General features: G+C 40.6%; 1 protein-coding gene across 1 annotated transcript in view; it reads right to left on the bottom strand.

Annotated features, from left to right (window-relative positions):
* RAB39A (RAB39A, member RAS oncogene family) overlaps positions 1-22,934 on the bottom strand; it is a 32,108-nt gene extending 9,174 nt beyond the window's left edge. Inside the window, exon 1 of the mRNA XM_068989328.1 lies at positions 22,708-22,934. Coding sequence (XP_068845429.1) covers positions 22,708-22,934 — 227 coding nt within the window. The remainder of the gene's footprint in view (positions 1-22,707) is intronic.
* Positions 22,935-25,163: the final 2,229 nt, after the last annotated feature.

Raw genomic sequence — 25,163 nt, 5'->3', positions numbered from 1 at the left:
AAAACATAGAACACTTGCTGACTTTACTTGGGTAAAATGAGCCAGTTGTTCCATTCTGGAAAGGCCCTTCCTGCAGCTTTGCCAATTGCCAAACAGGCATTTGGAAGATGGAAGTACTTTGATGTCAAAAGGCTGTTGGCAGCAAGCAGCCTACAAATGCAATAGCTTTGGGAGTGCCTTTTTTCACCATGACATTACATTCCTATTGCCCTTCTGGGAATAGTCATTGTGTTGATGCTTTATTTGCCTGCTTCACTTGCCTTGTAATCCAGGCCCTTAGGACTGCTTTCAAGAGACCAAAACACATCTCCCGCTCTCCTCTTATTATTACTGACTTTAACTGTCCCTGCTCTTGCCTCCTGAAATGTGTTAAGTTGCTTTAGTAGTGTCTAACTCTTTGCAACCCCATGGACTGTAGCCCGCCAGGCTCATCTGTCCACGGAATTCTCCAGGCAAGAATACCGGAGTGGGTTGATGTTCCCTTCTCCATGGGATCTTCCTGACCTAGGGATTGAACCAGGTTCTCCTGCATTACAGGAAGATTCTTTACCGTCTGAGTTACCAGGGATGACTTCTGAAACTTGGGGCTTATAACTTAGGATATCTTTTTTCATACATATAAATATTAAAATTCTCTTTCTTTGTATAATTCCAAGGTCTTTTCATCAAAAATCAAATTTGTGGTTGGAGGCTATATGTAATATTGACAATACCCAATGGCCACATTCTCTCTTTGAATATGGGAATTAATTCCCCTGTGACCATCTTTTTTTTTTTTCCCCCTTTTACCACAGATCATCATTTTATGATAGTGAGGTTTTCTTATCACCCTCCCCCCCAGAATGGTCTGCTCACCTTGTATCCTCTATTAGTAATTAACCCATTCTAATGTCTATATAATTTTTCCAACTTATTTGGTTATAGCCTGTCTCCCCTCATTAGAAAATAAGCTGCACAAGAGCAAAGATTTTTTTCAGTCTTTGGTGCACTGTATCCTAGTGTCTAAAACAAAAGTGGACATGTGTGAGGCCTATTGCAAGTTGAAAATAAATAAACAATTGAATTAGTAAGTTCAGACTCTGTAAGGCTATCCCCAGGCAGCATGCAAATACTAAGCAAATGGGACAGTAACAGAGGCAAATAAAAAAGAGCTTATCTCCTTTTGATATTTATAGTGGGGATTCATGAAATAGGCCAAATAACAGAGGAGAAGAGGGCTGAATAGCAGCACACACTATAAACATATAGGTGAAATCATTCACCTTTTCTAAAGAACTACTGTATTTAAATTGGTAGTAATTCAAATTGTCCTCTGTAATGGATTCTAGATGGTAGACATGTCATGTGAAAATCCAAATTATTTAGAAATTAATGAGAAATGTTTTAGCTTCACCATGTGTCTGTAAGGTAATAATGAAAGATGCTTATTTTCCATTTGGTACGGTACCAGAAAGTGTAGAAAAGACTAGCACTTATTCTGACACTTTCTGGCATCCTTTTGCAGAACAAAAATGAGATGATGACAGTGTCTTGTGATATTTGATCTTCCGTGTAACATAATGCATTATGTGATTTAATGTAACTAAAGAACATTTTCTCTTGGGTTATAATCCTCCTACCATTTTGTGACTTCTGTTTCCATATGACTCTCTCAATATTGCTTCATTTCATGTGACTTTGTATATCTCTCCACATTTTATAATTTATGTTGGTGTTTATCCTTTTCTCATTTCATTCTATATCTGAAATTATGCAGCTTTTATTTTCAAGAAATTAGAATAAGTTGTTCTTTTCTATTCTTTTTCTAAATTCACATTTTCATCAAAGTTAATTGCATACTTATAGAACATCCTTATTTTTCCTATTCCCCAAATCTGCCAATACTTTATCATTATATCATAATTATAGAAAGACCATTTCTTGGCATTTGGTTATTCTGACCACGTAAACTTTTCAATGCTGAGCCCTGAAACAAACTATGATTTCTTTTCCCAATAATTACCTTGCATATTAATCAAGATAGACCAGACTATGCTACAGTAAGAAATAACCCACCTCTTGATAGGAAGAAGATTAAAAAAAAAAAAATCTAGGCTGTGTTTTAAAACTATCACATGTGAGTTCTGCTCAAATTTATTGGCCAGAAATAGTCATATGATTCTAAGTGCAAGAGGGAAAGGAAATATATTCCTCCCATGTGTCCAGAGAAAAAGACGCATCAGATAATGAGTGAGCCCTCTCTACCACATTTTTTCCCCTTCTTCTTCTTTTTTTTTTTTTGTTTGCTAAAATTTCCATGCAGGCCTCAATAATCCAACCCCAAACTCTGCCAGTTGCCATCTTTTAGAAAGTTCATTCCTGTTAGCTTATCTGTCAATTTCACCTTCTTGAGAATTCTCTCCTACAATCTTCTGCCCTGCTTCAATCAATCTGGCCTGGTTGTCCTTGGTATCTGGGGCAGAGAAAGCATCCTGATCTCCCGTCACCATTTTCTAGGGCATTTCCTTTGCTTTTCTTTAGAAATAAATCTCCTGTGCCTCGTAGCCCATGTCTTCATTCATAGTTCATTCTTTTACATGCAAGTGTGTGCTTGTCTGTGTTTATATACATACAGAGAGATACAGCACACCTTCAAGCACCTTCCTAAAAAAGATGCATGAGGGAGACTGGTTTAAGATGGCGGAGTAGAAGGATGGGTGCTCAAGTCCTCCTGTGAGTGCACCAAAATTGCAACTAGCTGTTGACCAACCATCAACAGGAAGATGCTGGAACCCGCCAAAAAAAGATACCTCATAACCAAAGACAAAGGAGAAGCCATAACAAGATGGCAGGAGGGGCACAATCATGATCAAATCAAATCCCATACCCACCAGGTGGGAAACCCACAAATTAGAGAACAATATTACCAAAGAAGTTCTGCCACTGTTGTGAAGGTTCTGAGCCCTATGTCAGGCTTCCCAGCCTGGGTACCCAGCAAAGGGACTAGAAGTCTCCAGTGAAGCTGATTTTGAAGGCCAGCAGGATTTGATTACAGGACTCCCACAGGACCAGGGGAAACAGAGACTCCACTCTAGGAGGGTACACACACACAAATCTTGCGTGCCCCAGGACCCAGGGGAAAGGAGCAGTGACCCCACAGGAGACTGAACCACATCTACTTGTTAGTGTTTGAGGGTCTCCTGCAAAGTTGTGGATCAGCAGTGGCTCGCTGCAGGGATGGGGGCACTGGCAGCAGTAGTCCTAGGAGGTGCCCCTTGGTGTGAGCCTTCTTGGAGGCTGCCATCAGTCCTACCATGGCAGCTTCTCAGGTGGCTCTACTGGTAAAGAGCCTGCCTGCCAATGAGAGAGACAGAAGAGACGTGGGTTTGATCCCTGGGTTGGGAAGATCACCTGGAGGAGGATATGGCAACCCACTCCAGTTTTCTTTCCTGGAGAATCCCATGGACAGAGGAGCCTGGCGGGCTACAGTCCATGGGGTTGCAAAGAATAGGACATAAGTGAAGCGACTTAGCATGAACACATGCATGCAGGGCTTTTAGACTCCAGGGCTGGGTAACCTCAGGCCAAACTAATAAGGAGGGAGTGCAGCCCCACCCATCAGCAGATAATTGGATTAAGAGCACAGCCCTGTCCACTACAGCAAGACCCAGTTTTTCCCACAATCAGTACCTCCCATCGGGAAGCTTGCACAAGCCTTAGCCTCATCCACCAGAGGGCAGACAGAAGAAGCAAGAAGAACCATGATCCCACAATGGTTAGAACAAAAACCGCATTAAAGAAAGTTAATCAGGATGAAAAAGCAGAGAGTTATGTCCCACATGAAGCAACAAAACAACTAAATGAAATGGAGATAAGCAATCTCCCAGAAAAAGAATTTAGAATAATGATAGTGAAGATGATCCATGATCTCAGGAAAAGAATGCAAAGGATGCAAGAAATGTTTGCCAAAAACCCAGAACTATCAAGAACAAACAGAGATGCATAATACTAGAAGGAATCAATAGCATAATAACTGAGGCAGAGGAACAGTTAAGTGACCTGGAAGATAAAATGAAGAAATCACAGCCACAAAACAGAATATTACAAAATAAACAACAACAACAACAACAAAAAGAGATGAAGACAGCGTAAGAGACCTCTGAGACATTAAATGCACCAGCATTCGTATTTATAGGGGTCCCAGAAGGAGAAGAGAGAGAGAGAAAGGACCTGAGAAAATATTTGATGAGATAATCAGCTGAAAACTCCCCCAGCATGGGAAAAGAAATAGTCAGCCAAGACCAGGAAGTGAAGAGAGTACCAGGAAAGACAGACCCAAGAAGGAACATGCTGAGACACATAGTGATCAAACTGATAAAAATTAAAGACAAAGATAAACTATTAAAAGAAATAAGGGAAAAATGACAAATAACATATAAGCCAACTCCCATAACTTTCAGCTGATTTTTCAATAGAAACTCTCTAAGCCAGAAAGGAATAGGATGATATATTTACAGTGATAAAAGGAAAGAACCTACAATCAAGAATACACTACCCAGCAAGACTCAACTTCAGATTTGATGCAGAAATTAAAAGCTTTCCAGACAAGCAAAAATTAAGAGAATTCAGCACCACCAAACCGGCTTTACAATAAATGCTAAAGGCACTTCTCCAGGCAGGAAACACAGAGAAGGAAAGAAAAAATAAACTCCAAACAATTAAGAAAAGGGTAATAGGATCATATATATCAATAATTACCTTAAATATATAATCACGATGGTGTGATCACTCACCTAGAGCCAGACATCCTGGAATGTGAAGTCAATTGGGCCTTAGAAAGCATCACTACAAACAAAGCTAGTGGAGGTGATGGAATTCCAGCTGAGCTATTTCAAATCCTGAAAGATGATGCTGTGAAAGTGCTGCACTCAATATCCCAGCAAATTTGGAAAACTCAGCAGTGGCCATAGGACTGAAAAAAGTCAGTTTTCCTTCCAATCCCAAAGAAAGGCAATGCCAAAGAATGCTCAAACTACTGCACAATTGCACTCATCTCACATGCTAGTAAAGTAATGCTCAAAATTCTCCAAGCCAGGCTTCAGAAATATGTGAACCGTGAACTTCCAGATATTCAAGCTGGTTTTAGAAAAGGCAAAGGAATCAGAGATCAAATTGCCAACATCCGCTGGATCATGGAAAAAGCAAGAGAGTTCCAGAAAAACATCTATTTCTGCTTTATTGACTATGCCAAAGCCTTTGACTGTGTGGATCACAATCAACTGTGGAAAATTCTGAAAGAGATGGGAATACCAGACCACCTGACCTGCCTCTTGAGAAACCTCTATGCAGGTCAGGAAGCAACAGTTAGAACTGGACATGGAACAACAGACTGGTTCCAAATAGGAAAAGGAGTACATCAAGGCTGTATATTGTCACCCTGCTTATTTAACTTCTATGCAGAGTACATCATGAGAAACACTGGGCTGGAAGAAGCACAAGCTGGAATCAAGATTGCTGGGAGAAATACAAATTAACCTCAAATATGCAGATGACACCACCCTTATGGCAGAAAGTGAAGAACTAAAGAGCCTCTTGATGAAAGTGAAAGAGGAGAGTGAAAAAGTTGGCTTAAAGCTCAACATTCAGAAAACGAAGATCATGGCATCTGATCCCATCACTTCATGGGAAATAGATGGGGAAACAGTGGAAACAGTGTCAGACTTTATTTTTGGTCGGGCTCCAAAATCACTGCAGATGGTGACTGCAGTCATGAAATTAAAAGATGCTTACTCCTTGGCAACCCATTCCAGTATTCTTGCCTGGAGAATCCCATGGACTGAGGAGCCTGGTGGGCTGCAGTCCACGGGGTCACAAAGAGTCGGACACGACTGAGTGACTTTACTTACTTACTTACTTATTCCTTGGCAGGAAAGTTATGACCAACCTAGACAGCATATTAAAAAGCAGAGACATTACTTTGCCAACAAAGGTCCATCTAGTCAAGGCTATGGTTTTTCCAGTGGTCATGTATGGATGTGAGAGTTGGACTGTGAAGAAGGCTGAGCGCCGAAGAATTGATGCTTTTGAACTGCAGTGTTGGAGAAGACTCTTGAGAGTCCCTTGGACTGCAAGGAGATCCAACCAGTCCATTCTGAAGGAGATCAGTACTGGGTGTTCATTGGAAGGACTGATGCCTCATGTGAAGAGTTGACTCATTGGAAAAGACTCTGATGCTGGGCAGGAGGAGAAGAGGACGACAGAGGATGAGATGGCTGGATGGCATCACCGACTCGATGGTCATGAGTTTGGGTGGACTCTGGGAGTTGGTGATGGATAGGGAGGCCTGCCGTGCTGCTATTCATGGGGTCGCAAAGAGTCGGACACAACTGAGTGACTGAACTGAACTGAACCGAACCTTAAATGTAAATGGATTAAATGCACCAGCCAAAAGACATAGACTGGCTGAGTGGATTCAAAAACAAGACCCTATATATGCTGTCTACAAGATACCCACCTCAGACCTAGGGTCATTTACAGACTGAAAGTAAGGGGATGGGAGAAAGTATTTGATGCAAATGGAAATCGAAAGAAAGCTAGAATAGCAATACTCATATCAGACAAAATAGATTTTAAAACAAAGACTGTTATAAGAGAATTGAAGGACACTACATAATGATCAAGGGATCAATCCAAGAAGATATAACCATTATAAATATATATGCACCCAACACAGGAGCATTTCAATATGTAAGGCAAATACTAACAACCATAAAAGGAGAAATCAACAGTAATACAATAATAGTGGATCACTTTCATCAAAGGACACATCATCCAGACAGAAAATTAATAGGGAAACACACTTTACACCTGATGGCACTTTACACCTGATGAACTTAATTGGTATTTACAGAGCATTCCATCCAAAAATAGCAGGCTACACATTTTTCTCAAGTGCACAAGAAAGGTTCTCCAGGATTCACCACATGCTGGGCCACAAAGTGAGCCTTTAAGAAAACTGAAATCATGTCAGGCATCTCTTCTGATCACAATGCTATGAAATTAGAAATAGAAGGACTGATGCTAAAGCTACAATACTTTAGCAACCTATAACCAAAGAATCCCACTCCTGGGCATGTATCTGGAGAAAACATGGTCCAAAAGGATACATGCACCCCAATGATCATTGCAGCATTGTTTACAATAGCCAAAACATGGAAGCAACCTAAATGCCCAACAACAGAGGAATAGATAAAGATTTGGTACATATAAAAAATGGAATATTACTCAGCCATTGAAAAGAATGAAATAATGCTATTTGCAGCAACATGGGTGGACCTAGAGATTGTCATACTGAGTGAATTAAGTCAGATAGAGAAGGAGAAATATCATATGATATCCCTTAATGTAGAATCTAAAAAGAAATAACACAAATGAACTTACAAAACGCAAACAGACTCACAGACTTAGAGAATGAACTATGGTTGCCAGGGGAAAGGATGAGAGGAAGGGATAGTTAGGGAGTTTGGGATGGTCATGTGCACACACTATATTTAAAATGGATTACCAACAGGGACATAGTGTACAGTACAGGGAACTCTGCTCAGTGTTATGTGGTAGCCTGGAAGGGAGAGGAGTTTCAGAAAGAATGGATACATATATATGTATGGCTGAGTCACTTTCCTGTTTACCTGAATCACAACATTGTTAATTGGCTATACCCTAAAACAAAATAAAAAGCTTAAAAAAAAAAAAAGATACATGAGGAAAAAAAGATGCATGATGTAGTATTTTGAAGTTTTGCATGTTTTTATTCTGTTTTCACAGTTGAATGGTCAGACACAGAACTCTTTCAGCATTTTGAAGGCTTTCCATTGCCTTCAAGGTTCAATTGTTGTTTATAGGAAATGTGAAGTCAATCTGATTCCTGATCTTTTTTATGTGACCTATTACCTATTATCCATATCCCTTCCCTGCCCTACTCCAGAAGTTTGTAGGAACTTTTCTGTAGCCCCAGGGTTTAGAATTTCATGACAATGTTCCTTAGAAAGTGTCTACTTTCATCTATTGTGCTGGACTCTTCTAATCTGAAAACTCAGGTCCCTACATCTTGGAAATATTTTTAAAATTGCTTCACTGATCATTTCTTTCCTGTTTTTTTCTGTTCCATTTTTCTGGAATGCCTGTTGCGTTTTTACTGAACCTATTGGAACAGTCATCTAAGGAAAAAAAAAATGTGTGTGTGTGTGTGTGTGTGTGTGTATATATATATATATATATATTCTTTTTCTTATTTTCTAAGTCTTTTTCCTTTTGTCCTATTTTTTGAGAGAATTCCCTAATCTTAAATTGAGTGTTTTATTTTTTTCTATTGTGTTTCCAAAAGCTCCTTTTTTCTCAGAATATTCTTTTGAAAAAACAGCATCTATTCTTCTTTTATGATTACAATATTTTCCTATTTTCCCTCTGAGAAAATTAAAGACAGGGTTTTTGGGGGGCAGAGGGGTTGTACTTCTGAAACATTCCTTTCTCCCTTATCAAATTTGTTTTTCTGGTTGCTTTTGGCTTCTGTTTATTTCAGTTTCTAGATTTCATATTTTGGATTTCCTAATATTTCTTGTAATCTTTCATTGAGACTAAAAGCCTAACTCATAAGATGATCAGGATGGATCATTTAGTTGAGGAACTGCTAATGCTGGTATCTTAAGTCTTTCTTCTTGGCCTGGTCAAATTCTTCTGAAATGATTTCACCAATGTTCTGTTTGAAGGGTGAAGGTCTGATTGTCAGCATTCTGGAAGCTAAGACAGGGAAGGAGGCTAGACAGTCTTAGCATGGAACATGCATATATTCACTTAAAGTCCTTACTTTTAATAAGGGATCTCAACCTCAACTATGCCTGATCATTTCAGTAAGAGATTCTATGTTTAACTTTTTCAAAGAATAAATTTCTAGTTTTTTGCCAATATGCAGGAAGAGGAAGTCAACTGTTGCATGGAATGGTGGTGGGGATGTGAGGACCCAATCTTTCTTAAACAGATTGACAATCAATGATCCCTATTCAGAAGTATCCCTAAATCAGAAGTGTCTGGTATGACCATTTCCTGGGTCTTTAGAGGACTCAATGATATATACTGGTTTGGTTTTTCACTTTTCCCACCCCCGGCTTAGAAGCTAATTTTCTTTAAATTGCTAATTCATGTATCATTCCTCCATCTGCTTCCTTACTTCAATTTTTTTTTTTTTTTTTTTTTTTGCTGTTGTCTTGTTACCTATTCTTGCTAGAATCTATGGTTAAAAACCAAAACTGTCATTTTAGTGAGGTTTCAGAAAAAAAGCTAAAAAAGGCATAATTACTCAATCTGCTGTCATTACTGGAAGCCACTTCTTCCAGTTTATTGTTATTGCTTCCTATTGTTATTTCTCTTACTATTGACATATCCTTCATGTCCCAGCAGCAAGGACCACATTCTTTCAGATACATCCTCTGAAACAAGCCCTCACCCTACACACAGAAGACAATTTCTCCCTTTGTTCTGCTACCAGAACTTATTTTAGTACTTAGCAGCCTTTATTCCAATTATTTATTATCTTTCTTTGCTATGAGTCTGTGAGAAAGATCTCTAATTGTCCTCCAGGGTCTATTCTCCCTGTCTTCTTTTAGTAACAGAACTCCATGAGTTTTTGCTTGCACACAGCAATTCATATAGAAACTCTATTTTCCCAGTTTTCTTACAGTTAGTTTTGGCATATCACTAAGTTTGGACTAATGGAACATGATAAATTACATGTGCAGTCTGAGGTTCATCTGCTTAAAGAAGCCATTTACCCTAGGCTGCTTCTTTTACCTTCTTGCTTGTTAGGAATGGCAATGACTGGAAAACTCTGGAAACTGATGCTGAGGAAGAGTCACCTAGATAGTCCAGAACTGCTCATGCTGGACCATTAACACAGGGGAGAGAGAAACAAAATTCTGTATCATTTAAGGTACCATATTTGGCCAGTTTCTGGATTGCAATATAGTTTGTACTCTATCCAGGATAGAGACAACATGGACCTTGAACGTGAGACTACATATTATTTATTTTTACATCTATTTTTGTATAGTGCCTTGTATCCAGTTAATATAAATAGATGCATAGATTTCCACAGGTAGATCATCATCCTGATAGATTTCAGTTTCTCTCAAAAAAAAATAGCTAGTTCACAGTACTTTTGAGATTTTAGGACACCATAGCCAGTATTTGCTTATAGCTTTGCTTAATACCCAGTATCTTTCCTTGTTTATCAAGGCAAAAAACTTAATATATATTCTACTGTTGCAGTGGGTTGGGTTCATTCCTGTTTCTAAGTGTGGCAGTGCAGACACTGAGCACAGCATGCAGGGGAGAGTAGATTGCCGTTGCAGCCACAAGTGTTTGCTGTCAGTTATCAGTACCCCTTCTATTGTGTAAAGCTATTTCTCCTTTTGTTTCTGAATATAGCAGAAAAATAATGGTTTGAGTAGACACAGTAATTAACTTGGATCTATAGAGATGGGAGTGGGGTGGGGTTGTACACAAACAAAATATTTTTCAGGGGAGAAACTACATGGAGCTGAGGTGAACGTCACTCACTCATGACCGACTCTTGGCGACCCATGGCCAAACAGTCCATGGAATTCTCCAGGCCAGAATACTGGAGTGGGTAGCCTTTCCCTGCTCCAGGGGATATTCTCAACCCAGGGATCGAACCAGGGTCTCCTGCATTGCAGGCGAATTCTTTACCAGCTAGCTATCTGGGAAGCAGAAAAGTGAAAGTGAAAGTCGCTCAGCCGTGTCTGACTCTTTGCCTCCCCATGGACTATACAGTCCATGGAATTTTCTTGGATTTTATTTTCAATTCAACTCTCACTAATTTACCTTGCCTCCCATAGATCTCTCCTGTACAATTAGTTATACCTTCTCTTCCACTTCTAATTCTCTTTTCAGAGTCTATCCTCCAGTCCTATCAAATATGTCTTAAAATTCATCTCATATTTGCTTCATTAACTTTTTATTTCCTACTCCCCAAACCTTTCTGTAGCCCTCAAAACAAGTGAAGGAACCTTTTAATTTTGAAACAGAGACCTGACAAAGTCATCTAGAAGCACTAGCGAAAGGGAGAGAGGGCTTCCCTGGTGGCTCAGCATTAAAGAATTCGCCTGTCAGTGAAAGAGACATGGGATCAATCCCTGACCCAGGAAGATCCCACATGCCGTGGAACAACTAAGCCCGTGTGCCACAACTACTGAGCCTGTGCTCCAGAGCTTGGGAGCCACAACTACTGAGCCCAGGTGCCTCAGCTACTAAAGTCTGCACACCCGAGACCGTGTGCTCTGCAACAAGAGAATCCACCGCAATGAGAAGCCTGGGCACCACAACCACAGAGTAGCCACTGCTCACTGCAATTCCATCACCTCCACTAGCTTTGTTCGTAGTGATGCTTCCTAAGTAAGGCTCATTTGACTTCACATTCCAGGATGTCTGGCTCTACGTGAGTGATCACATCATCCTGGTTATCTGGGTCATGAAGATCTTTTTTGTATAGTTCTTCTGTGTATTCTTGCCAACTCTTCTTAATATCTTCTGCTTCTGTTAGGTCCATATTATTATTTCTATCCTTAATTGTGCTACTCTTTGCATGAAATGTTCCTTTGTTGTCTCTGATTTTCTTTAAGAGATCGCTAGTCTTTCCCATTCTATGTAATGGGATTCTGGGTTGGGAAACACCATGTATGTCTTGGGTGTTTACAAAGTATATTAGAATATTAGTATTATATTAAAGCTCTGAAAAATCTTGCACAACCCCAGCATTTCTAACAGTATTTGATCAAGGAAACTTTTACTTAAATTATACTTATTACTTTGAAAAATGCTACTCGGAAGAAAAATGATATGCAATGCCTAGAATTTGAGAATCTATACTCTTTTATTTTTTTAATGTCTTCTCTTATAGCCAAGAAGTTCATAATATCTATTAACTCCCATTTGCAGTATTCTCTCTTGATCTCTCCTCAGAGAAGAGGGTTCAGTTCAGGCCACACGCTATTCTTTTGTATTTCTGAGGCAGGAGTCTGTTATTAAGGCTGTCCTTTAGCCTTATCTGTTTCAAGCCATATCACACTATGTCCTACAAAACAGAAATACATTTGGAAAGGCTGAAGAATCAGATGAAAAACCACTTTTGATACAGGAAGATAATTTAGACAGAGATTCTGACCAATTACATAAAAAGGAGGGGGAAGAAACAGGCATATGCATGCATGCTAAATAGCTTCAATTGTGTCCAACTCTTTGTGACCCTAGACAATGCAGCCTACCAGACTCCTCTGTTCATGGAAATATCTCCAGGTAAGAATACTGGAGTGGGTGGCCATTCCCTTCTCTAGGGAATTTTCCCAACCCAAATATTGAACCTGGGTCTATCCTGCAGGCAGATTCTTTATGGTCTGAGCCACAATAGAAGGATGATATTTTGCCAAGAGAAGTCACTGTTAACTTTTGGGGCCTGGCTTGCTAAAGACCTTTCTCAGGTGACTCTAATGTACTCATTATACCAGTGAAGTGGAAATAAACCTAAGAGAGAAGTCTCTGTTACCTTACCAATTCTTTTGGCATTGTGACATTTTTGATGGTTTATTTATATCCTAGATATTGGTATGAGTGGATGCTCTTAAAAGACTTACTACCAGTAAAAAAATAATTTTATTTAGCATGTTACTCCTCAATTAAAAATGAATCATTACCATAGGAAGGAAACAGAAAAAACAAAATTCAGTACATTTTAAGAATGTTTTAAAGAACACTAAGATTTTAAGCCAAAACAAAATAACATGCCACCAAGCCATCGACAGCTACTCAGTCATGCTTATATACAGAACTGCTGTTGCTGCTGCTGCTGCTAAGTCGCTTCAGTCGTGTCTGACTCTGTGTGACCCCATAGATGGCAGCCCACCAGGCTCCCCTGTCCCTGGGACTCTCCAGGCAAGAGCACTGGAGTGGGTCGCCATTTCCTTCTCCGATGCATGCATGCATGGTAAGTTGTGTCAGTTGCGTCCAACTCTGATATACAGAATTACTATCGCTATTTTGAAACTCTTCCACAGCTTAAACTAAAAATATACTTTTAACTTTGAAGTGTACTGGACCTCTGTTTCACATTTTTCTGGAACTCCTATAGCTCAGAATAGTACTTCATTACATGAAGTGATTCCTTTCAGAAAACAATGGGTTTTTAATCATATTTGTTTCATGATAAGTGAGGTAGACTGTGTTGGGTAATAATTTTTAAATGAACTCTGAATTACATATTGTCAGAATTGAATAAAAGTTACTGACATTTGGAGGCAGAGTTATTAGTATCATAAAATATAGGCTTTGTAGAATTTCACTTCAGAAAGAATGAAAATATTTTATTGAAGTAAAATCTGATGTTCTCTGGTGTGTGTATGTGTGTACCTCAGTATTACTTGAGTGGTTCACCTTTCTTTTCCACTACTTCACAGAACAGACTGGAAGAATGCAGATTTCTTCTAACTCAGTTAGGATAAGAATAACTGGCTCTTTAAAACATCAAAATAAATAATCTCAGATCATTCCAAGAAGTTGCTCTTTCAAGTTTAAGTAAAATGGCTATGGAGGCTAAGTTGTTAAGAAATCTTTATATGCTATCAAAACTGACCAACAATTGGTAGAAATTTATTCTCTCTTTCTCTGAGACTAAGCAAAGCACTTTTCTTCATGGGAAAACTTTAGTGAGTGATCCATATACTGACAACACTACTAATTTTTTTTTCTAGCCATTTCCTTGAAAGCTAAATGTGGGGCCAGCGTGTCAGAATAGGTGGTCATTGACACAGTATGATGAGAGGAAACTCCAACACCCTTCAGCCACAGATTCACAACTCCACCAACAGGGAAACATTACCTCAAGATGATACAAGGTTGTCATTCTCTTCTAGAACACCTAGAAGAACCCTTATTCTTTTAATATTTTTGTATCTCTTGATCTTCCAGCTACTTCTCTCTGAAGCTAGGATGGAGAAGTAAGGAATGGCTTTTCAACTGAGATGTGAGGAAAAATAGAAGAGTTGGTCAAGATCTTACTATTCAAAAACAGTAGGAAAGAAAAAGTAGGCAAGCACCAAAGGCCCCAAGAACGCATTCTACTTTGCAATTTTGCCTACTGCTTGCCTAGGGTCTTCAAACACTGAAGTACAATTACCTTCATATACCAATATGTCATTGAGGTTATGGCTACATAGGAGAAATCAATTGATTCACTGAAGAAAAAGGAAATTAAGAAAACTAATTACAGATTTTTGAAATTAATGGCTAGCTTCTTTCTTTTTAATGGCTAGCTTCTTAACTGTGCTGAGTATGCAATCACTCAAAATGGTCTGAATGTTCTGAATGGACAGCGAAAATAAATTTCAGCATACAAAAATACACTTGGCTACAGGGGTCATCTTTCCACATTCTGCTATACTTGTTAGAAATGATGCTGGCTTCTTTTTACATATCATTTTACTCTGAAACATGAGAAAGTATACGTTTTGGGGTGACTGCTCACATTTTTCTTCTGTGAATTTCTCTTTCCCAAAAAGTAGACTCCTACAGATTCATTTGCTTTGTATGACTCATAAAACATATCTCCATATTTGTATAATTCCTTGTATTTTATGTGGATATTATCTTAATAAACCCAACCCTAGGGGAGCTGACTCACTGGCCAATCAAAAATCAATGATATTTTTTCTTTTAAGAATTTGAATAACAGGCTCAGGGACTGACACAGTCGGGAGCTAACAGCACTGGATAATGGAAATAGACTAGAGAGAAAATCCACAAACACATGTTAGAACACCTGTATGTTCACGGAGATTTTGCTTCTCATGAAATCGGTATCATTTATAATTTATCCTTTATATCTAATCTAATATGGCTTTATTTCTGTTACTTACAACACAAATAATCTTAATCAAAACACTGTATTATCTGATCACTCAATACAAATAAAGCCCAGCTTTCTATTGCTTCTAATAACTCGGAACTACACCAAACTGCAATGATTACAGCACTTAACTGCAAGCAATCTTTGTTCTGTTACCTATGTAATTATGAGCCCACCAATCCAGTATCAGAAAATCTCTATTGACAATCATGAACCACAGTAAGGAGGGTGGAGATCAAATAAAGTTTCCTTAAAAAACAAAAACAGGACTTCCAGGGTGGTACAGTGGTAAAGAATCTGCTTGCCAATGCAGGGGACATGGGTTTGATCCCTGGTCCGGGAAGATTCCACATGCTGCGGAGCAACTAAGCCCATGCTGCCACAACTACTGAGTCCATGCACCCTAGAGCCTGCACACCCTATAGCCTGCATGCAGCAACTTCTGGCCTGGAGTGGTACAACTACTGAAGCCCACGCACCTAGGGCCTATGCTCCTGCCGACAAGAGAAGCCACCACAATGAGAAGCACGTCCGCTGCAATGAAGAGTAGCCCCCACTTGCTGCAATGAGAGAAAGCCTGCGCAAAGCAGTGAAGACCCAGTGCAGCCAAAACTAAATAATTAATTAAAAACAAAAGAAAAACCCATTTAGCTTAGAAATCTTAAATGATCTCTTAAGGAAAAATAGAAAATGTTCATGATGCTTACTTTTAAAATTATGAACAGAAAACAAACCACTTTTAAATATTTACTTCATATGAATGTTTTGAAGTGAGAAAGGAGAAAACAGAGACATAAGGGAGGCAGAGGGATAAATAAGGAGAAATAAGCTAAAAAGAAATGAGATCAAAAAAGACACATTAAAATGAAACAAGAGAAGGTGGGAGGAAACTACGAGTAGAAACTGACAGATGAAGAGGGTAAAGGAAAATTAAAAAATAAGGAGTTTAAGGAAGGGTAAGACACATAAGGAAGAGAAAGATACACAGTAGAAGAGGAGCTAGAGGAAAAGGTTAACTAATATCTGCAGGTTTTCCATTGTTCCAAACTTCAAAAGTTTACTTGGTTCTGCTCAAAGAATGTGACTAAAGCAATTCATCAAAGGAGTTTCCCCCAAATTATACTAGTTAGAACACTACCAATCATAGATTTTCATATTTTAAGAATAGCCCTTCAAATAAATGGTGAAAATGCTAGTTTAATCAAAGGTAAATAGGTTTCTTTACTCAAGACTTCTTGGCGTCTTTGATGTGAATTTTGTAAGAGAGAAATGGAATACAAGGATTTTCAAACTTATTTGATTAGAGAACCCATCCTTTAAAAAGAATCACATGGTCTGAGTGTTCTGCAGAACACACTTCGAGAAGCACTGCATTCAGTTCAGTTCACTTCAGTCACGTTTTACAACCTCTGGCTGTAATTGTAATACCCCAAAGGCCAGACAACATGAAATAAAAGGCCAAATTTGGCTTGAAGCTTCAGATTTTCTATCCCCACAGCTAATGTTGCTATAACTCATTTTATCTTCAGATTGCCTTAAAAGCTTTTCATGAGAAAAATTCAAAATTTATGTTCTTACATTTGGTGCTCTCTATATGTCTAGTCATATTTATACTTATTTATCCCTATTAATACTGTTAAACAATATTTTTGTTTCCTTTCCTGCTAAACTTCTTCCACTATGATGATTAAAAAACAGAAGTGGTGATTGTTAGTTTCACCCAGTGCCTGCAATGCTGAATCCATCTTCCCCTTTCCCCGAGCGCTGGGGAAGTGCTGCATAAGTGTGGTAGCCCTGTGGAAGTGTGGCCTTATGACCTCTTTCTCCTCAATGAATTGAGAGCTGAAGTAATCTGCACCACACTGGCCTCACCTGCTTAAAGGAAACATTCCTTGATGTAGATCCTTTCTTTCCTCTCTCCCTGAACAGGCACAAAGTGTGCCTACAACCCAGCTTTGTCCACAGAGATGATGATAATGTTCTAGGGATGGTAGGAAAGTAAGAGAGAAGGCATCGGAATGATGGTCCTGAATGACGGACCACTTACCTTGAGACTGTTAAACAAGAGAGAAATGAACTATCGTTAAATAAGGCACTGATGGGGAAACAGTGGAAACAGTGTCAAACTTTATTTTTCTGGGCTCCAAAATCACTGCAGATGGTGACTGCAGCCATGAAACTAAAAGATGCTTACTCCTTGGAAGTAAAGTTATGACCAACCTAGATAGCATATTGAAAAGCAGAGACATTACTTTGCCAGCAAAGGTCCATCTAGTCAAGGCTATGGGTTTTCCAGTGGTCATGTATGGATGTGAGACTTGGACTGTGAAGAAAGCTGAACACTGAAGAATTGATGCTTTTGAACCGTGGTGTTGGAGAAGACTCCTGAGAGTTCCTTGGACTGCAAGGAGATCCAACCAGTCCATTCTAAAGGAGATCAGTCCTGGGTGTTCTTTGGAAGGAATGATGCTAAAGCTGAAACTCTGATACTTTGGCCACCTCATGCAAAGAGTTGATTCACTGGAAAAGACTCTGATGCTGGGAGGGATTGGAGGCAGGAGGAGAAGGGGACGACAGAGGATGAGATGGCTGGATGGCATCACAGACTCGATGGACGTGAGTTTGAGTGAACTGTGGTAGATGGTGATGGACAGGAAGGCCTGGCATGCTGCGATTCATGGGGTCGCAAAGAGTCGGACACGACTGAGCAACTGAACTGAACTGAATACAGTAATTTAACATTTATTCTGACTAAAACACAGTGTTAATAACAAAAACTTTAACAACTGAGTATTATGCTACAATTTAAAGATGCTCACATATTCATCATTTTTCTAAACTTTCTTCACTTTGATTTTGTTCTCTTTTATTTTTTGTGACTAGTTACTGGCTACAAGCATATTAATATATGCTCTGAACTTTAAAAACTAAGGCTTTATCAATTATTACTTTAATAAATTGGGGTTAAAAAAATGACCTAAAGTGAAAGTGAAAGTTGCTCAGTCCTGTTCTGACTCTTTGCAATCCCATGGACTGAAACTCTCCAGGCCAGAAAACTGGAGTGGGTAGCCTTTCCCTTCTCCAGGGGATCTTCCTAACCAAGGGATCAAACTCAGGTCTTCCACATTGCAGGCAGATTCTTTACCAGCTGAACCACAGGGGAAGCCCGCCCCCACCCCGCCCCCCAACATGAAAAAGATAACTTAAAGTTATTTATATCATAATCATCAGCTCGCTATTTTGTTGTCCTCTAACACATTTGTTTATGCTTTTAAGCTATCTTCTGAACTGTCTAAAACCAATTTGTTTTTGTTTATATCTGATCACCAATCAACCTCCAAATAGAATGTAAATGGAATGTTTCCCACAAATTCTTGATTACAGTTAAACAGTATGATTACAACTAATGACAGGAGTATACATTCATGAACTAAATAGTACCTTTCTATGTAACAAATGCACTTACTCAAAATAAGTATCTGTATTTTCTTAGAGGAAGGTACAAAATGATTTAACAATAACTTTAATGCAATTTTATGGAGAAATTGTTCTGCTAAATGAGAGAAAAGCAAGTATTTGGAGGCAGCTACTGATATATATGTGAATTTAGGAATACATCTTTGGTAAAGAGCCAAACAAAATATAGTATGACTCACTGTCAGTAAATGTTCCCTAAATGTCCTTGCATTATTATGAGTGTTACTGTCTGATTTAAATGTGTGTGTGTGCTCAGTCATGTCTGACTCCTTGTGACCCCATGGACTATAGCCCACTAGCCTCCCGTGTCCATGGAATTTTCCAGGCAAGAATACTGGAGTGAGTTGCCATTTCTTACTCCAGGGGAATCTTCTCTACCCAGGGATCGAAATCTTGTCTCCTGAATTGGCAGGTGGATTCTTTACCACTGGACTACCTGGGAAGCCAGTTTAAATATATAAAATAAATGTACATTTTTCTTAAGGCAATAAAAAACAATGATGTATTTAGCAGAAAAGATCTTTAAAATCTAACAATTTAACCATCCCTTACAATAAGTTTAAGATCTGCTTTTATGGATTAAAGACCTAAATGGAAGACTAGAAACTATAAAACTCTTAGAGGAAAACAAGGGCAGAACACTCTCTGATGTAAATCACAACAAGATCCTCTATGATCCACCTCCCAGAGTAACGGAAATAAAAACAAAAATAAACAAATGGGACCCAGTTAAACTTAAAAGCTTTTGTACAATGAAGGAAACTATAAGCAAGGTGAAAAGGCAGCCTCCAGAATAGAAGAAAATAGCAGCAAACAAAACAACTGACAAAGAATTAATCTCCAAAATATACAAGCAGCTCATAAAGCTCAATACCGGAAAAATGACCCAATCAAAAAGTGGGCCAAGGAACTAAATAGACATTTCTCCAAAGAAGACATAGAGATGGCTAATAAAAACACGATAAGATGCTCAACATCACTCATGATTAGAAAAATGCAAATCAAAACCACAATGAGGTATCATCTCACACAGGTCAGAATGGCCACCATCAAAAAGTCTACAAACAATAAATGCTGGAGAGGGTATGGAGAAAAGGCAACCCTCTTACACTGTTGGTGGGAATGCAAACTGGTATAGCCACTATGGAGAACAGTATGGAGATTCCTTAAATAACTGGGAATAGAACTGCCATGCTGCTGCTGCTGCTAAGTTGCTTCAGTCGTGTCCAACTCTGTGCAACCACATAGATGGCAGCCCACCAGGCTCCCCCGTCCCTGGGATTTTCCAGGCAAGAACACTGGAGTGGGTTGCCATTTCCTTCTCTAATGCGTGAAAGTGAAAAGTGAAAGTGAAGTCGCTCAGTCGTATCCAACTCTTCGTGACCCCATTGACTGCACCCCACCAGTCTCCTCCGTCCATGGGATTTTCCAGGCAAGAATACTGGAGTGGGCTGCCATTGCCTTCTCCGAGAACTGCCATAGGACTCAGCAATCCCACCGCTGGGCATACACACTGAGGAAACCAGAATTGAAAGAGACACGTGTACCCCAACGTTCATTGCAGCACTCTTTACAATAAATAAGATATGGAAGCAACGTAGATGTCCATCAGCAAATGAATGGATAAAGCAGTTATGGTACGTATACACAATGGAATATTGCTCAGCTATGCCTGGAGAATCCCATGGCCGGAGAAGCCTGGTAGGCTACAGTCCATGGGGTCGCAAAGAGTCGGACACAACTGAGCGACTTCACTCACTCACTCACTCATAAAAAAAGAACACATTTGAGTTAGTTCTAATGAGGCGGATGAAACTGGAGCCTATTATACAGAGTGAAGTAAGTCGGAAAGAGAAACACCAACACAGTATATTAACATATATATATATGGTATTTAGACGGTAATGACAATCCTATGTGGAAGGCAGCAAAAGAGACACAGATGTAAAGAACAGACTTTTGCACTACGTGGAAAGAGGTGAGGGTGGGATGATTTGAGAGAATAGCACTGAAACATGTATATTACCATATATGAAATAGATGACCAGTGCAAGTCCGATGCATGAAGCAGGGCCCTCAAAGCAGATGCTCTGGGACAACCCATAGGGATGGGGTGGGGAGGGAGGTGAGAGGAAGGTTCAGGATGGGGGACACATGTGCATCCATGGCTGATTCATGTCAATGTATGCCACAGTATTCTAAAGTAATTAGCCTCCAATTAAAATAAAATAAATTAGGGGCTTCCCTTGTAGCTCAGTTGGTAAAGAATCTGCCTGCAGTGCAGGAGACCCGGGTTTGATCCCTGGGTTGGGAAGATCCCCTGAAGAAGGAAATAGCAACCCACTCCAGTATCCTTGCCTGGAAAATCTCATGGACAGAGGGGCCTGGAGGGCTGCAGTTCATGAGGTCGCAAAGAGTCAGGCACGACTGAGCGACTAACACAACAACACAAAATAAATAAATTAATTTTTTTTAAAGTTACTTTTAAGGAAAGTGTTTTAGACTCAAGAAGATTTTACTACCTATACTTCTTAATTATCAGTAGTTGCTAGAAGTTTAAGGTATAAAGTTATGGTATAGAAGTTAAGGTATAAAGAACATGTTTTTACTATATTCACTTTAGTGGCTCAGAGGGTAAGGAGCCTGCCTGCAATGTGGGAGACCTGGGTTCGATCCCTGGGTCAGGAAGATCCCCTGGAGAAGGAAATGGCAACCCACTCCAGTATTCTTGCCTGGAAAATCCCATGGATGGAGGAGCCTGGCGGGCTACAGTCCATGGGGTCACTAAGAGTCGGACATGACTGAGCAACTTCACTTCACTTTAGAGGGTAGAGCAAGAGCTATAGTAAATGCTTTTTACTGACCATGAAATATCTTAACGTTCATCTCTGACTGAGATCACAAGTGAATGAATTTGCTGTCAACCTTACAATGGTAAAACTGTAATGAATCTTAGAGATCATAATGACTCCATTTTACAGATGAGGAATTAGAGTTTGAAAAATTATTTTAAAGGAGGCTTTTTCTCTTTTTCTCAGCGAAGTAGGCTGATCTCACTCAGAATGGGTATTGGATGGGGTGAGGGGGAGCCATGTTTGGGAAGTATGGTTAAGAAGTACCGATTCCAAAAGCAGAAGACTACCAAATGTTTGCTTTAATGAGTTCCATTGGATAACAGAACCTTACAAGAGTCCCAAACACTACAGTATATCAGATCCCTTACCCTTCTCTAAAAAAAAAGTTCTTGAATCCTAAAAATTTTAAATGTGCCTCATATCTGATTCCATCTTAAATATCTAGGAAATGCATACAATTTACATTTAGTTTTTATTTGGCAGTCACTTTTGTGAAATCCTTCAGGGTTTCAATGAGCATGTAGAATGAGACTATTTATTTGTATTCCTCCTCCATGTAGAAAAGTATTTTCTGATCTATTATCACCCTGGAACGTTAAGTACCTATTATGAATAAATTAAAGGAAAAGTTCCTAACAAATTTCAGTATGTACATCTCTCTTTTCTCCATCAAAGCACCAGTGATGACAAACTTCTAAAGACAATTCAATCCTTTAAATACAATAACAATGAAACAAAAACTCCTCAGTTGTGTCTGTGTCCTTGGTTGCTGTGCAAGACACACTCTCACGGGTCCTGGCCCTGTATTTCTGATGACCACATTCGGTGCTGTGAGATGTTCAGACCATTACCGCATTCATCTCCGTCTGCACGGTGCCCAATGAGCTCATGCTGTAATCTGGGCTGGAGCACTGCTTGCTGTGAAGCTAAACGGATCAATCATGAATCTGGGAATCCTTCTATGCAGTTCTTCGGGGCCGCATAGATGGGAAGCTGCTCGGTCAGAGGAGGAAAAGTGGAGCTTGGAGAAGGGCGGCCAGGTCAGGGCGTGCGCAGCGAGGGACGCTGAGTTTGGGGAGAAGGCAGCAGGAGAGCCGAAGAGTTGGGGATTAAAATGCCAGCAGGGCCAGAGCGCTGGGTAAGAGAAGCTGGTGAGGGTGACCTGGGTTCAGGCGGGAAAGGAAAAACGGAAAGGGGCGCAGGAAATAGGAGCCAAAGAAAGAAGTGAGAAATTGCGGAGGAGGAAGTCGTCCCTGGAAGAGGAGGGGCAAAGGGGAAGCGAGAATGGAGTGTTTGCACTTTCGAGAGGGAAGGGCCAGAGCTGCTCCCTACTCGGGCCGGTGCGGCCAACGCTTAGGGAGGGGGGCCCCAGGAGGACGGAGGGGGCGGCGCGGTCCCTGGGGAGGGTCCCAGCGCCTGGGGTCCTACCTGAACCGCTCCTGTCCCGCCGTGTCCCAGAGCTGCAGCTTTATCCTCTTGCCGGGCTCGATCTCCAGCAGGCGGGAGAAGAAGTCCACGCCGACGGTGGGGTCGCAGGCGGGGGAGCGCAGACCAGGAAAGCGGCCCTGAGTGAAGCGGTGCAGGAGGCACGACTTTCCCACGGTGGAGTCCCCGATGACGATGAGGCGGAACTGGTAGATCCAGATGGTCTCCATCGCTCACGTGCCCAGCGGACTCTAAAGCCGCCCCACCCTCCTACCCGCCGCCGGGCAAATAAAGCGGCGGGAACTGTCCGTTCAGCACCTCCCCAGCGCCCGCCAGTCGGCTTCCAGCATATTCCTGCGGCTGCGGCCACCACCAGGTCCCCGCCCTCTCTGGAAGGAGAGGCGGGGCCCGGCCGGGGAAGGGGCGTGGCTTCAGGCCAGGGGGCGGGGCAGGGCCGTGAGGAGGAAGCGGCGGGGCGGGCGGGGGCGGGGGGCGCGGAATAGTCTAGCTGCTTGAGAACTCCCGCCCCCGACCTCTGTAAATCAGTTTTCCCCAAAGCTCACTGGGCGCTCTGGGTGTGGTGAAAGGACGTGACAGAGGCAATGACCAATGAAAATGAAAAAAGGTCTCAACTCTGGGAGGGTCAGCCAATGAAAAGTGAAAATCATTTTCTTTTACAGGCGTCAGGGCGGGCTCGTCAGATCCCGGCTCTGATTTTTGAAAATGTGGTTTCCGCTTTCATCGGGTTTGACCAGCTCTGTGACCACTATTGCTGAACCAGATATCTTTTCGCGGCTTTCTGCTCTCCGTCCTTGTTCACTGCCACCTCCCAGGTGTTCTAAAATGAAGGAGTTGAGAGCAAAGTTGAAATAAATTTGCAGAGCAAGTTCTGGATGCTTCAAGCAAGGACTTTGGCCATTGCTCATGCCACCACCGTCTCTTCCTCACTGCTTTCATTACTACGGAAGAATGAGAAAAATGCCAATCGCCTCCATCGTCTCTAGGGCCCTTTAGTTTGGGGAAGGAGAGAAGGAAAGAAAATGAAACGGTGAGATGTTCATAAAAGCTCCTATTCTCAGTCTCTGTTCTATATGTCGGAAAAAATCCCATAGTGGTCTCTATTTAGCTTGTTTCTGGTCAGGAATCTGAGTAAACAAAACACACTTGAATTCTGGCGAGATTCTCATGCCTTTCTTCAAACTGGTTAATAATGAATTCTTTTAAAAGTTAAGCAGTTTTAAAGTGAATTTTTGTTAAAATAGAATTTGAACAATTCAACTTTTTTCTTGTCCACATCCAAACTTATACTTTTGTTATTCAGCTTTACTTCCTTTCTTATTTAGGAGGAATAACTTTTGTTTTCAAGGATATGTTTAATCCTCTTTTTAAAACTTTTGTTTTGAAAGTAGTCTTTATTTCATGCCATTTATCCCTCAAATCTCCCCCTTTCCAATTGTTTGTACTTCCAAGGTGAAGTCGCTCAGTCGTGCCCCACTCTTTGCGACCCCATGGACAGTAACCTGCACCAAGCTCCTCTGTCCATGGGATTTTCAAGGCAAGAGGACTGGAATGGGTTGCCATTTCCCTCTCCAGGGAATCTTCCCAACCCAGGGATCGAACCCAGGTCTCTCACATTGTAGACAGACGCTTTACCATCTGAGCAATCACAGTCCTGAAACCAAGCAAAATATCTTTCTATTGTGTCTTTTCTTTAGATTTTTGCTTTGTCCATTTTTCTCCTTTTCAAACGTTAAAAAAGAACTATCTATTCCCATTTCTCAGCCACCAGTTAGTCTCCAGCCCTCTCCATGACCGATATGTACCTGACCATTGCTTTTGATAAGGTTGCCAAGGACTTTCCAACTATCAAATCCTCCTCACCCTGAAATGGAGCAGGACTCTGTGGTCCCTGTGCCTGCCCCATCAAGTCCTCTGCCTGCCTGTTGTCTGTGGAAAACTTTAGCCGAGGAATAAGTTTAATCAGAGAAGTGAGAAATGCTGAAACAAAGGAAAACAAAGGTAACTAAATAATAATAATGTAGTCATTAAGCATAGTCAAGGACTTTTAGCTCTTTGTCAAGGGCTATAGATAATATTATGAGCCATATCCTGTGAGCTTCTCCAGTTGGAGAAGTTAGCTACATGATGACCAGCCTGTACCCAGGACATGACCTGCCACAATTCCAAGAACTGGCTGCAAAGAAATGGGAACAAATGAACCTGGAACTAAAGATTAACTGTATCTAAAACAACCAAGATGATGCTAGTCAGACCACTGATGACTGATTTGAAGATAACTGTTAGACATGACTGTGCTGTTTCTGCCTTAGACACTTATCTGTCTATAAAAGCTCTCACCCACTACTTGTCGGGAGTGGGGAGGATAGTCAACCTTTGGACGGATGTGTCCACCACCCTCCACCAGCCCAGTTGCCAGCATCTGAAATAAAGCAAACTTT

This window comes from Capricornis sumatraensis, chromosome 16 (genome assembly GCF_032405125.1).
Source record: "Capricornis sumatraensis isolate serow.1 chromosome 16, serow.2, whole genome shotgun sequence".
In the NCBI taxonomy this organism is placed as follows: Eukaryota; Metazoa; Chordata; class Mammalia; order Artiodactyla; family Bovidae; genus Capricornis; species Capricornis sumatraensis.
The sequence above is the reverse complement of the archived record's forward strand: the minus strand, read 5'-3'. Positions and strand labels throughout refer to the sequence as shown.